The following is a 14478-nucleotide window of genomic DNA, read 5'->3' as shown; positions in this document are numbered from 1 at the left end:
AGAGTGACAAACTACAAAAAGTCTCTCAGTCTACCACTGCATCCTGAAAGAACCGTTTAAACTGCAAGTTCGATTTTGCCATTTATACCAATGGCAAAGTTCCTACCTCCCTTAACAATATATATGCAGCTCCCTTAAGGAAGACATTTCGAACTCTAAGGCAAGGAGCGGTATATTATTAAGTGGGAAGTACTTTGAAATATCCTAACAGTAAAACTAACTATTTGTCTTTTTAATGTGGAAAACTTAGACGCCCCATTGGCAAGTGCACAGGTACAGGCTGACAACTCATCACTGCTAACTTTTGAATGAGACTACTAAAACGGGTACTTCAAGGTATCAAATAATTGTGGCATTAAACCAGATTTGACGCCCAAGTCGAATTTCAGTCACTTTTAAGGAACAGAAACTTTTATAAAGTTGCCACTGTGTTGCCCAGTTTATCCAGTGGGCAGTTGCAGTTGCTGGGCCAGTAGAAAGTCTTCTGCCCTCTTGGGAAGTAATGTGAACGACTCCCAGGCTCGTGAACAATACAGACCTAACAGAGAGGGAGGTGTTACCACCCACTTGCAGGAAGCCACACAGGATGTTGGCCAAAAGGATAGCTTCAAAGAAGAAGCCGCCTTTGGTAAACAAATGGTGATTACACACCCCTTTAGACAAGCTTGCAGTGGGAACAGAGAGGGGAACCAGTTGCCAAACCGTTTTTCCATGTGTATTTAGCCCATACGTAGCCACAATTCTAGGGTGGGCTACCAAGCTCCTTTGATGTAAAGTGTGTAACTGGACTTGAAACTGCTTTGGTGACCAGGTATATGTCCAAATATGTCTCACTGGCCTTCCTGACCTTCTCCCTGTCTGAATTGGTCACCCAGTCCAGACCGGGAGTAGCCCAAAAAAAATTCTTCCAAACTTTTCAAAAGTTTTCAATTATTTCTGTTACCAATGCTGGTTTGTGTTTTGTTCTAAAGAGCAGAGATTTGCGTTTTAGTGAAAAATCTATATCTCCGGAGCTCTCTGGTGGATTTTGCTCATCTTGGGGTCTAAAAATTCATAAAATATGTTACAGTTACAAGTGTGATTATAAATGATAATAATAAGAATTCATAAAATATAATCCATTTGGTATAAATGGATATCCGATTTCTTTTGAGCTGTGTGACTTTCTTATTCTATTGTTTGGTAATTCTAAATGCTTTGTACTAGTTCCTTTGGTTAAGTCTTGGTGCTCGAAGGGTTGAGCAAGAGGTTTTGTAAACGAGCCTGACTGGACCCAAGATGATTTTGTGAGTGTATAACACAGTAAGGTCTCACAACCACACCATATAAAGCACCTCGATCCTCACAATATGGATTATGGAAAATATGATGGTACAGTGAAGCCTGGAGTCAAAATATGGATTGAGATGTTGGGAGGTTGACAGTGGTGGATGGAAATGTTGCTTTTATCCCAGACGTCATATGGCATTACAAACAATCCAAGTGCAATACTGATGTTCCTGGAAGGTGCTAATTTTTTACTTCTTTTGCCTTTTCTTCTTCGCTTCAAAATTGATTTTGAAAATGCAAAAAGTATTTAAAAATATTGTTTCATCAGTGTAATTACGCAACATAGAACAACATGAATCCATTATACCACAATTTGCTGTGGTTAGTCAGACTGTCTCAGGAGGAAAAAAGGGGGTGCTCTTCCCTAAGGGATGCACCTTATACTAAACAATGTTTTTAAAATGTAGCTGTAACCCTTTTCTGAGCTGTATTTACAAGCAGAAAATATTTCCTGGTGAAGACAGACCCCAAAGCCTATATTCTACCCAATCCTACTTGGAAATCTGTGTATGATATAATGAGATTAACCTATCTCATTGGGGGTATTTTCACATTTTTAGAAATTTACAAAGTAGCGATAATATAATAAAATCCTTGTGAAACGTAGCCATATTAGTTTAGGAAATATCAGGCAACCTACCCAATGCACTTACTATTATTCAAGAACACGCACACACTAAAACAGTAAATACCTATAGAAAATGTGAGTCCCTTTCCCGCAAATTCTTTTCGTAGTTCATCAACAAACTTCGTTCGGATATGTTCCTTCTGTGAAAAATAAAAGAGTGCACCTCAGTAAAAAAAAGTTGCATCCTGTCCAAAAGGGTACCTAGAATCTCAGATAACTTGTAAGTTACAGCAAGCAATGACATAAAGAAGACTACCACTAGGGTTCCATACAAAGCTCATATTTTGAGATGTATACAAATGTCATGAATTATATCACCCAGTATTTACCAATAAACTGTAAACAGTACATTTGTTTGGCTATCTTGAGACCACACCAGATCATACAATCTGTGAGAGATGTTGCTGGTAAATCACTCTCAATTTGGTCAAAATGTGTTCTAGAGGATTTGGCTTCAAATGCAACCTTTGCGCTTATGCTATGGAATACCACATGTATTGCTAGACATAATACAATCATATCAATCCTTCTGGATGAAAAAAATAAAAAATCAGCTAACATTCAGCAATGCCAGATCAAGGCATCACTCATTATATCAATATACAAATACACAAAATTAACATGTATTGTATGGAAGGACATTTTCAAAAGAAATGTATTGGTAGCGTAGGAGGCAACCCTCTATTTCTACGTACTTCGGCCATGCATTATCAAAATATGTCCCATCTGTTGCTCTAGTCTGTCACTCTCTGAGCAAAACACATTTACACTCTCAACAAAATAAATGATTGAGGTGCAGACCCTTAAGAAACACAATGCATTATTTAGATTAAACACCTCACACGTTTCTAATTTCTTAAGTATCTAATTTCTTAGGAACAGAATCATTCTTTCCTATTAAAGTCTTGGCTATTTAATATCAACTAAGTGTACATTTCGATATTGTGGAGAAAAACTTTAAATGTTACCTGGACCTAAACTGTTTTAATTTTGCCAACAATATAGGATTCTAAAACTTTCTGAAGTGTTTCAAAATGTTCAAACAAGAAGAATGACAGTTAGCAGAATAAATGTAAGATCAGAATCCAATATCTTAATTCCTTCAACTTGGCTGCGGTTAATTCGTAAGTCAATTTCACAGTAAAGTAATTAGCATACAGTGAAAATGTACTGTTTTTATAATATTACTTAATATAATGTCATGATGAGACCACACTGTCCGAACTTCAAGGACCTACCTTTGTGCCATTCAGAATATTCATGAGAACTATGTCAGATAAGCTCCATTGTTCCTGTAGAAATAGTCCAGTGTGTAGGTCAAGTAATCGGGTAATGTCATGAGTCATTTGCTCCATGTGAGGTAATCTGTAATGTCCAGTTCATTGGAAGGACAATTGAACTAAGATCATTTCCACAAACTAATAATGTTTGTATTTGCTGTTTCACTGAAAAGCCTGGTACATGGGAACGTTGGGGACTACTCAAAAAGTCAGCAACCACTCCTCGAGAATGACAGTTTTCTTTTGCCATGGCGTTGCCTATTGTCTGTATACATGATGTCAGCTTAAGCATGGCTGAGACGGGAAACTGATGAAGAAAATTAGACATTCAATACCATCATGGAAATGGAAGAAGCATACGAACATTTATAAGCCAGTGGGCACCATATTGTTAGCAGATCTACAAATGGAAGTCCTGATCACCTCCAACAAAATAAAGATTGTGAAAGCTATACATGGAAGTTTTAGCTATACATGGAAGTTTTCTCATTTCATTTGCCAACCATACTCACACATAATTCCTTACATTTGCTGGCCATCATTGAAGGACATAGGTCAGGGTCCATGTAACAAATAGAGATGCCAAAAGTGTTGCCTTCATACTTAAAATCACTGCATGTGCACAGTATTGAATTGTATTGTGGCACTGCCCATGTTCTTGTTCCTTCTCCATACTTATTTAAGATATGTCTTCGGCCTCCTCTTCTTTAAAAAGAAAATTGTAGTACTTCACCTCCCTTTCATCTCTTACGTTGTTTATCCATTTGTTAATTAATTCTGTCCACCCCAAAGGCTTCTGTAGCTGCCTTACATATGTCAGCTATGGGCATATTTCCTAAAAAGGCCATGAAGGCCCCCTTTTTGCAAGTAGAGTGAGCCTTTTGAGGGATAGGTAGAGTTTGTTTAGCCTTTGTATAACACGTTTGGGTGCATTTTACAATCCAACATGAAATGCTTGCTTTAGAGATGGCCCTTCCTTTATGTGGTATTAAAAATACAACAAATAGATGTGTGCCTATCTGAATAATTGAGTTCTGTCAACATAATACATGAGAGCTCTTTTTACATCTAGTGTGTGTAAAGCTCTTTCCGCAACTGAATCAGGTTTTGGAAAGAATACTGGCAACTCAATAGATTGATTTAAGTGGAATTGTGAGACCACTTTTGGAAGGAACGTAGGGTTGGTACATAGTACCACTTTGTCTCCATGAAGTTAGAAGAATTGTTCTTCTAGAGTTGTTGCCTGAAGCTCATTGACACGTCTAAGTAAAGTGATTGCAATGAGAAAAGTAACTTTCCAGGACAGAAACTGGGAGGGCACAAATATAAAGGTTCAAATGGTGGACCCATTAACCTTGTTAACACAACACTGAGGTTCCAAGCTAGTGTTGGAGGAACCCTAGGCGGGATAACTCTTTTGTGGACCTCTAGAAAAGCTTTAATGATAGAATTCTGAACAAAGATGTGTGTTTCCCGTTTTGAAGATATGGTGTGATTACCTCTAGGTGAAATCTTATGGAAGTGAAGGCTAACCCAGAGGTTTGTAAATGGAGAAGGTAATAGACAAGGTCTTGAGGCTTTGCTGTTAAGGAGTTAATATTCTTTGAATGACAATAGTGAACAAAGTGTTTCTATTTCGCTGCATAACAGGCTCTAATAGTGGGTCTTCACGCTTCTTTAAAAAATATCCCTATACTGTTGAGGTAGATTCAAATGTCCGAATTCTAAGACCTCAAAAGCCAGATTGCAAGATTGAGATATCTGTGATGGGATTTGGATATCTTTCTGCTCCCTGCTTTCCGGTTGGAATGTACTGCCAGTTGGAAAGTTCCTGGTGTGGAACTACTTAGAGTTCTAGTTGTGTGGTGAACCAAGGGGTCTGGCCCATGTGAGAGCTGTCAGGATGAGTGTCAGTGCCTTCTGTCAAAGTTTGCAAATCACAAACAGAAGCAGTGGGAGAGGTGTAAAAACGTAAGCATATATGCTTGACCAACCCATCCATAGTGCGTTGCCCTTGGACTGTGGGTGTGGGAGTCTGAAGACGAATTTTGGGTATTTGTCGATTTCTGCTCTGGTGAACAGGTCTATGTCTGAGTGAACCCATTTTTGGAAGAATGGGTGGAGGACTTGTGGGTTGAGTTCCCACTCATGGACTTGATGTCCCCTGCTGAGGAGATTTGCAAAGTCGTTGTCCACCCCCGGTAGGTGCTCCACTAAGAGGTAAATGTTGTTTGGGAGATTATATGTTGGGATGGTCTGGGCTAGATGAGATAACCGAGGTGACCAAGCCCCCCCCCACCCCTGTTTTTGCAGATAATACACAGCAGTCATTTTGTCTGTTTTGCTGAGAACCACTTTGCTTTTGAGGCGGGGAAGGAAGGATTTTGGCACTAGATGAACAGCGAGCAACTCTAGGTGTCTGATATGGGGATGAATTTGACAGGGTGTCCAGTGGCCAAGTACAGTCAATTCCTGTGAGTGAGCTCCACAACCAGTGAGTGATGCGTCTGTTGTTATGGTTCCCTGCGGGATTGGGTCTGGAAAAGACCGTCCCTTTAGTAGATTGCTGGAATTCCACCACTGCGAAGAGGGGTAAACTTGATGGCTGATAAACACTAGATCTTCCAGCTGACCTTTCACTAGAGTCCTGTGATGCTCTAAGCAGTCTTGCAGCAGGCGCACATTGAGTCTGGCATACGGTTTTATGGCTATGCATGATGCCAAGGTGCCTAGGAGGTGCATGACAGTATTGACTGTTATGTGCTGATGAGGCTGACATTGTGATAAAAGGGTTTTGAAGGACTGAATCCTTGCAGCATTTAGGTAAGCTATCCCCACATGTGAGTTAAGTATGGCACCTAGGGAAGGTTGTATCTGAAGGGGTTGCAGATGACATTTGACTGCATTGACTGTGAAACCTAGTTGGTGAAGTAGGTTTATGTTATTTTGAGTGTGTTACAGTTTTGATGAGTAAAGTGAATAGACAGTTGTGCCTTGTTGATGTAATGGCACAAGTTCTATTGCTCACTTTTGTAGAAGAGCTTGAACTTCTTTGAGCAGTTGTTGATGGTCTGTTGACAGTTTGTGGGTGTGAGGTGAAAAGTTTTGAGGTGTTGAAGTGAACTCCAGGAAATAAACATGCTGGATAATATCAAACATCCACTGGTCAGATGTTATATTCTGCTATGCGAGAAAAGCAACTGCTGTAGTCTGTCCGTGACAGGTGTATTGTGACCAGGGGAAATGGTGGGCAAGTCAAGGCTTGGAAGTGGAGGTACAAGTTTGATAAAACCTCCTGTACCTCTGCCTCGAAAATGATTTCCCCTATATGAACCCCTATAGTATCCTTTTGGGGAGGATGTCTGAGTGTGCTTTTTATTATAAGAGGTAGATGCCTCAGGGGAGGTTGTTTTGGACCCTCCACATTAGTATAAGCGGCGAAAGGAGCCACATTATGATGTGTTTTCAATGTTCCCATCACTTTTGATGTCTCGTTATCTTTCTCTATCTTTTCTAAAAGGGTATCTACATGGGGCACAAAATTACGTTTAGGGCAATGATGGTGGACTGTTGTGCATCAGACTGGTGGATTTATCCTCCATCTTCTTTTTCTTTGAAGGAACTGGAATATTGCTTTCCTCCTCAAAAGATAGTTGCCTTTTAGTAGGCTGTACTGTTGAATGTGGGGCCTGGTCAAGATACGTCATGTATCTGTAGGGATTAACAAATGTTTTTGCCGAGAGCCCAGTTTTTGATGGAGTGTCTCTAGTAATGGCTGCGCAGTGTCTGGAGAATGACGCAAAGCGGTTTGGTTTTTCTGCTCTGATGACGGTTTATACACAGGCATTTTCAGTGCCAAAAGCTTTCGCTCAGAGGCTGATTTTTTCAGTGCCTGGTGGGGTGTTGTTTTGTCTCGAAAGGTTTTGGCGCTTAAGTTTGTATCGAGTCCAATGTGGAGGGTTTCAGCTCCCAAGAATGGTTCAACTCCAATGTGGGGGCCTTCGGATCGAAGACCTGCTGTTGAGGTTGTTATTTGACACCGAGCCATGGCTGGATGTTTTGGTAGCAGCCGGCCGGTGCCAACCATGTCCCAAATGTAGTGGAGGCCCAATGACAGTCTTGTGAGACTAGTGAGGCTTTCCAGGTGCCGGCTGTTTTTGTGGAGGTATAGGAGGAACAGTACTCACAGAGTGCTGTCCTGGAAAGATGTTGTGTGACTCCAAATTAGACCTGGAGCTATCGCCTGGAGAGATGTTACCTTCATCTGCAGCCAATGGGTGTGCCTCTACCTCGAATTTCTTGACGAGCCGTATCGTCTACTCCTCGTTAAGAAATTTTCATTATATTAGTCCTTCGATCTCTCAGTGTCTTTTTACATCAAAAACACCTGCAGGTCTCTCAGGTTGCCTCCTGGTGTTCCGAAGATGAACACAAGTTACCCACCTGGTGTAGGTTGCTGCGGGGAAACTTGGCATGACGAGAAGGGTAAAATCAAAAGGGCATCCATTCCATCTCTAATTGGACATCCATTGGAGTGAATGTTGAAGAAAAGTTCTGTAGTAGGGGATCTCTGTGTATAGTCATAATCTAGTGAATAGTCCCGCCCATGTGCGTGGACCCCGGCAATCAAAAATAATCTCTTAAATTGTCAAAATAATGCAGAAACTGCAAAGACACTTAAGAGAAAATTTAAAGACAAATAATGCAGCCTATATCCACAGGCTACACTGTCCAGTACTTCAACTAGAAATTCCACCAAAAAACACCACACACAAAACAGCCTGCCAGTTTCTACCATAGAGAAACTTGCCTCCCCCAATCAAAAGACTCTGGAATGATAGAGAGGAAGGTAGGGACAGACAAGCCCCATAGGCTGCCATTATGTGGCTTAAATAGGATACTGTGCCTTTAAGAGAACTTTCCAGAACTTCTCCCAGTATCCCAGAATGCATAGCAGGTCCCTCTACTTTCAGTTCTTTTTTCCGGCTCCTGCTTACAGGACCCTGGCATTGAGCTCTCCCTTGTTTCAAGGGTTTATTGGATATTTTGGCACTTTTGTGTTCTAAAAGTGTTTCAGTTTACTTTCTTGGTGTTCTCTTTCTCTTTTTTGTGCTGTTTCAGGCGTTTTAGGGCTCTAAAATGCCTGGCCTTTTTGATAAGTGCCCAGCATGTGGGAGGAAGAAGGCCAAGAGTGATCCCCATGATGTCTGCATCGTCTGCCTCCCTGAAGATCATGTCCCTGAGGATTGTGTCATCTGCCAGCAGTTTACTGCTTGGACTCTGAGGGACAGACTGAAGATCAGGCTTTCTGGCCTTGAGGAGAGGCGTCTGCAGGCTGCAGGTGGGTCTGGGCAGGCTGGGAAGGTTCCCTCTGCCTCTGCTGAGGCCTCTGGGGGGCTCCCCAGGGGCAGGAAGTCCAGCAAACGGTCCCGGTCTCCGTTGACGTCGATTGCATCGACGACGTCGAGAGGGATGACGGCGGTGTGCTCCCCTTCTCCCCGGGGCTCCGGGTCGAGACGGCGTGACGGCTCGACGTCGAAGATCATGGAGAAGTCGCCGTCGAAGCCACCGTCGACGTCATCGTCTTCGTCGACGTTAAGGTCTGCCTATCGACGCCGAAGGCAAAGTGACAAGCATCGACGCTCGCCGTCGAGGCGACATCGTCGATCGCCGTCGAGGCGACACTGTCGATCGCCGTCGAAGCACCGGTCGACGTCGAGGGGCTCCTCGACGTCGAGAGCATCGAGAAGACGGCGACGCTCGTCGTCGAAGACGGAACGCTCGACGTCGCGGAGGCGGCGTACGACGTCGCGGAGGAAGAGGTCGACGTCGAGGGATCGGCGTTCGACGTCGAGGAAAAGAGGGTCGACGTCGCGGAGGCGGCGTTCGACGCCGGAGTCAAGGAAGCGTCGTTCGACGCCAGAAAAGCGACGCTCTGCGTCTAGCAGAAAGCGGTCGGCGTCTAGGAGTCGTTCAGCCTCTCCGAAACGGCGCAAGAGGGATTCTAGTCCCAGAAGTCACGCTGCTTCTAGTGGAGGACGCAAGAGGAAGCGATCACCTGCTGATGGGGCTGGCTCTCCGCCCCCTTCGCCTAAGGGGTCACCGGGCTCGGTGTACTCAGAGGTGTACACGCCATCTCGGCCTCGGACTCCGACTCCTCCTCCTAAAGAGGATCCTCCACCCAAACCTCCACTTCCTTCAGGCGACCCACCACCACCTCCTGTCCCTCCGCATGGGCCCACCCCGCAGCCGAAGGTTCCTCCGCCGAGGTCCACTTCCCTGCCGTCTTTGCCTGTTCCTCCTAAGGGGACCCCAAAACCGAAACCCCGTGAGGAGCCAAGGAAGACCCCGCTACGAAAGCCGGCGGAGCGGCCACGGGCTGGCAGGTCTCGCTCTCGCTCTGGGAGAAGGGAGAGATCGCGACGCAGATCATCCACGAGGTCGAGACGCCGCCATAGGAGGCACGAATCTCGCTCACACACAAGGTCCTCTGGGACCCAGGACTATTCTTCTACCCTGTCGGGGTCACCGGACACGAGGGTGTCCCCGATTGATGACCTGGTGGCGTTCCATGACGCCCTTTTAAGGGGAGCTGCGAAGTTGGGCATATCCCTGACGGTGCCTACTCCGAAAACTTCCGTCATTTTTGAGACATTGCATCAAAAACACCTGTCTCGTCCTCTCCTACCTCTGGTGCCGGGCCTGGAGGAACCGGCTATGGCCCTGTTTCTCACCCCTGCGGTGACGAGGGCGGCTCCATCGAGGTTGCTGAAGAAGTACCGGGCTCCCGATTCGGATCCGGCCTTTCTGAGAACGGAACCCCCTCCTGACTCTGTCATTGTGACGGCGGCCCGCAAGCAACATGCCACCACTCCGTCCTCCACGGTTCCCCCGGATAAGGAGTCCAGGTGGATGGATTCGGCGGGGAGGAAAGTCTGTGGAACTTCCGCTACCTCCATGAAAGCTGCGAGTGCCACGGCGCTGTTGGGCCGATACGACCGCGCCCTCTGGGACTCCCTCGAGCGGTTTGCAGAGCATTTACCTCGGGAGAAGCGTGAGGACTTCATGGAAGTGCTGAATGAGGGGATGCTGGTGGCGAACCAGATTATCAGCGCTGCGGCGGACTCTTCCCTGTTGGCTGCTCACGGATTTTGCCACGGAGTCAACCAACGACGCCACGCATGGCAGAGGGTGGCCAACCTACCATTCTCCGGTGAGACTCTCTTCGGGAAGCATGCGGACGATGAGATGGCCCGCATGAAGGCGGAGGCCGAGACGCTAACAGCTGTGGGCCTGGAGAAGCCTAAAGAGACCAAGAAGACGTACCGCCCTTTCCAACGGCGGTTCGGCGGGCAAGGCCGAGGACGAGGCCAGGTTTCGGGGCAATCGCAACAGCAACACCAGTTCCGTAAGCCATTCCAGAAGCGCCAGAAGGGCAGAGGAGGCCAGCAGTCGGCCCCGGCGCTCAAGGGCCAGGCTGGGTCTAGGCCCTAGGAACCTACTTCCCCCGGATCTGTTACCCACTCCGGTAGGGGGAAGCATTCAATTTTTTCTGGCAGAGTGGATAAAAATTACTCAGGACAAGTGGGTGCTGAATATTGTTTGCAATGGATACAGTCTTCGGTTCACCAGCCCTCCTCCAGCAATTCCCCCGGTCAGCTCGCAGTTTCAGCTGCGCGAGCTTCAGGCGGAAGCGGATATCCTGTTGAGGAAAAGGGCAATAGAAGACGTACCTCTGTCTCAGAGAGGAAGAGGTCTGTACTCCAGGTTCTTTCTGGTTCGCAAGAAGGACAAGAACGAGTTCAGGCCCATTCTGGACTTGCGGCAGGCAAACAAATGGATTCGCAGGGAAAAGTTTTGCATGCTGTCGTTGCATCAGATTTACCCTCAGTTGCAACAGGGAGACTGGCTCTGCGCTATAGACCTAAAGGATGCTTACTTCCATGTGCCCATTGCACACAAACACAGGAAGTTCCTGCGGTTCCAAGTCGGCACCAATCACTATCAATACACAGTACTCCCATTCGGACTGAAGTCTGCGCCGAGAACATTCTCGAAGTGCATGGCGGTGGTAGCAGCACACCTGAGGAAGAACAAGGTGTTTGTCTACCCGTACCTGGACGATTGGTTGATCAAGGCATCCTCCTTCTCGGAAGCGCGAGCACACTTCCAGAAGACGTGCGTTCTCTTGAACAAGCTGGGGCTGCACATCAACATGGCCAAGTCTGTCCCGACTCCGGTCCAATGCATACAGTACTTGGGAGCCTCCATCAATACGCTGTCAGCAAGCGTGTCTCCTTCGGAAGAGCGACGATTATCACTCCTTCGGAAGGCTCAGGCTCTTATGACAACTCCATCTACAACAGTGAGGACGGTGTCTTCTCTACTGCGATCGATGGCCTCTTGTATCTTCCTGACGCCACAAGCACGGCTGCACATGAGACCGCTGCAGGAGTGCTTGGAGGACCAGTGGGATCAGAGGAAAGGATCTTGGGACGACAAGATTCGACTGTCGCTGCATGCTCTTCAGTCTCTGAAGTGGTGGTGTTCGGCGGAGAATCTCCTCAGAGGGGTTCCCTTTCACAAGGACATTCCCACGCAGACTGTCGTGACGGATGCTTCTCTCCTGGGATGGGGAGCGCACTCCGGGACTCTGCAGATTCAAGGAACGTGGTCGCCGATGGAGGCCACGTATCACATCAATTTCCTGGACCTCGGGGCTGTTCACTTGGCACTGAAGGCCTTTCTTCCGTCCTTCCAGACCAACTCTCTGCTTGTACAGACGGACAATACCACCACGATGTATTACCTCAACAAGCAGGGGGGCTCGAGATCACGCACTCTGTCACAGGAGGCGCAGACGATCTGGCACTGGCTCCTAGCCAGAGGACTAACGATAACGGCCACCCATCTACCAGGTGTGCAGAATGTTCAGGCAGACGCACTGAGCAGACTGGTTCAGGAAAACCACGAATGGGTCATAAACGACGAAGTACTAGGAGAAGTCTTCGCAAGGTGGGGAACTCCAGACGTAGATTTGTTCGCCACCGCCGAAAACAGCAAGTGCAGAAACTTCGCCTCCAGGTACTTCCAGCAAGGGACGCTGGGGAATGCGTTATGGATCAACTGGACGAACAGCTTTCTGTACACCTTTCCTCCCATTCCCCTGATTCCGGCAGTGCTCATCAAGCTGGCCCGGTCCAGGGCTCGGATGATACTCATTGCCCCGGAGTGGCCCAGGCAGTGGTGGTTCACGGACCTACTTCACCGGTCTCTCCTTCCTCACATTCGGTTGCCGTGCAGGCCGGACCTTCTCACGAAGTTAGGGGGACAGATGTTACACCCCAACCTCTCGTCTTTGAGTTTGGCGGCATGGCTCCTGAGATAGTGCAGTATGGCCATCTGAATCTGCCCGACGATTGCATGGACATACTGAAGGAGTCTAAGAGACCTTCCACTCGAACTTCATATGCTTACAAGTGGACGAGGTTTTGTATCTGGTGCCAGTCTAAGAACCATGACCCTACGACCTGTAAGGAAGATGTCATCCTTCCTTACCTTTTACATTTGGCGCAGTCTGGCCTTAATGTGCATTCCATTAAGGTTCATATTGCAGCTTTGACTGCCTACAGGAAATGCCCTTCACAGACTTCCTTTTTCCAGATCCCTGTGATCAAAGATTTTCTGGAAGGATTGAAGAAAGTATTCCCTCCTGTCAGGCTTCCTTCGCCTTCATGGGAATTGAATGTGGTGCTGTCCAGATTGATGAAGGAGCCTTTTGAACCTATTCATAAGGCTTCGTTGCAGCACCTGTCCTGGAAGGCGGCGTTCCTCATGGCCATTACATCGGCCCGCAGGGTGAGTGAAATTCAGGCGTTGTGTTGTACTGAACCTTATACTGTGTTTCATACTGCTAAGGTTGTTATGCGTACTCACCCTAAATTTCTTCCCAAGGTTATTTCTGATTTTCATGTCAACCAGACCATAACTTTGCCTACGTTTTTTTAGAACCCTTCATCCCCAGCGGAGAGGTCTCTCCATTCCCTGGATGTTAGGAGGGTGTTGAAATTTTATCTGGATAAAACCAAAGATATTCGTAGGTCTGACCAGTTGTTCATCAATTATGGATCGGTCAGGACGGGTCTTGCGACCTCTAAGCAGTCCATCTCTAGGTGGATTGTGTCCTGCATACAATTGTGTTACCAAAAGGCTAATAAGACCTTAGGAGGTAAGCCTAAGGCTCATTCCACCAGGGGCAAAGCTGCCACGACGGCTGTGCTCCATAACGTGCCGATTGCTGAAATCTGCAAGGTAGCCACTTGGAAGTCGGTTCATACCTTTGCTAAGCATTACTGCCTGGACACTGACGCCAGGGCAGACGCTCAGGTTGGGCAGGCTTCGCTGCGGAATTTGTTCGCACAGTAGTGGCGTTGTGTAATTATTCTCCACCGCCGCTTTGGTGTGGGGGATGGGCTTGCCATTCTATTCACTAGATTGTGACTATACACAGAGATCCCCTACTACAGAACGAGTAGTTTCTGTCCTGGAACCCAGTTCTGTAGTAGGGGTATCTCTTTTATAGTCATAAGCGCCCGCCCTCCTCCCCGGTGGAGATATTTGATCATGTACGGAATGCGACAGGTCTGGCGTGCTTCGCCTTCAAAAAGAACTGAAAGTAGAGGAACCTGCTATGCATTCTGGGATACTGGGAGAAGATCTGGAAAGTTCTCTTAAAGGCACAGTATCCTATTTAAGCCACATAATGGCAGCCTATGGGGCTTGTCTGTCCCTACCTTCCTCTCTATCATTCCAGAGTCTTTTGACTGGGGGAGGCAAGTTTCTTTATGGTAGAAACTGGCAGGCTGTTTTGTGTGTGGTGTTTTTTGGTGGAATTTCTAGTTGAAGTACTGGACAGTGTAGCCTGTGGATATAGGCTGCATTATTTGTCTTTAAGTTTTCTCTTAAGTGTCTTTGCAGTTTCTGCATTATTTTGACAACTTAAGAGATTATTTTTGATTGCCGGGGTCCACGCACATGGGCGGGACTATTCACTAGATTATGACTATAACAGAGATACCCCTACTACAGAACTGGAGTTACAGGACAGAAACTACTCCTTGTGCCCCGCAGGGTGAAGGCACAAGTGGGCCACAGTGGATTTGGATCCCCTGGATGAATTCAAAGTCATTGGTATAAGGAGGGAAGTAGTGATCGAACCACAATTGAAAACAATATTGACGG

General features: G+C 46.6%; 1 protein-coding gene across 2 annotated transcripts in view; it reads right to left on the bottom strand.

The window, feature by feature from the left end:
- PMM2 (phosphomannomutase 2) overlaps positions 1-14478 on the bottom strand; it is a 134780-nt gene that overhangs the window by 26079 nt on the left and 94223 nt on the right. For both annotated transcript variants that reach the window (XR_015300688.1, XM_086941272.1), the window contains exon 6: positions 2022-2097. Coding sequence is in view for 1 of the 2 variants with exons in the window: in XM_086941272.1 (XP_086797398.1) it covers positions 2022-2097 (76 nt within the window). In the remaining variant the exon portion in view is untranslated. The remainder of the gene's footprint in view (positions 1-2021; positions 2098-14478) is intronic.

This window comes from Lissotriton vulgaris, chromosome 10 (genome assembly GCF_964263255.1).
Source record: "Lissotriton vulgaris chromosome 10, aLisVul1.2, whole genome shotgun sequence".
Lineage (NCBI taxonomy): Eukaryota > Metazoa > Chordata > Amphibia > Caudata > Salamandridae > Lissotriton > Lissotriton vulgaris.
The sequence above is the reverse complement of the archived record's forward strand: the minus strand, read 5'-3'. Positions and strand labels throughout refer to the sequence as shown.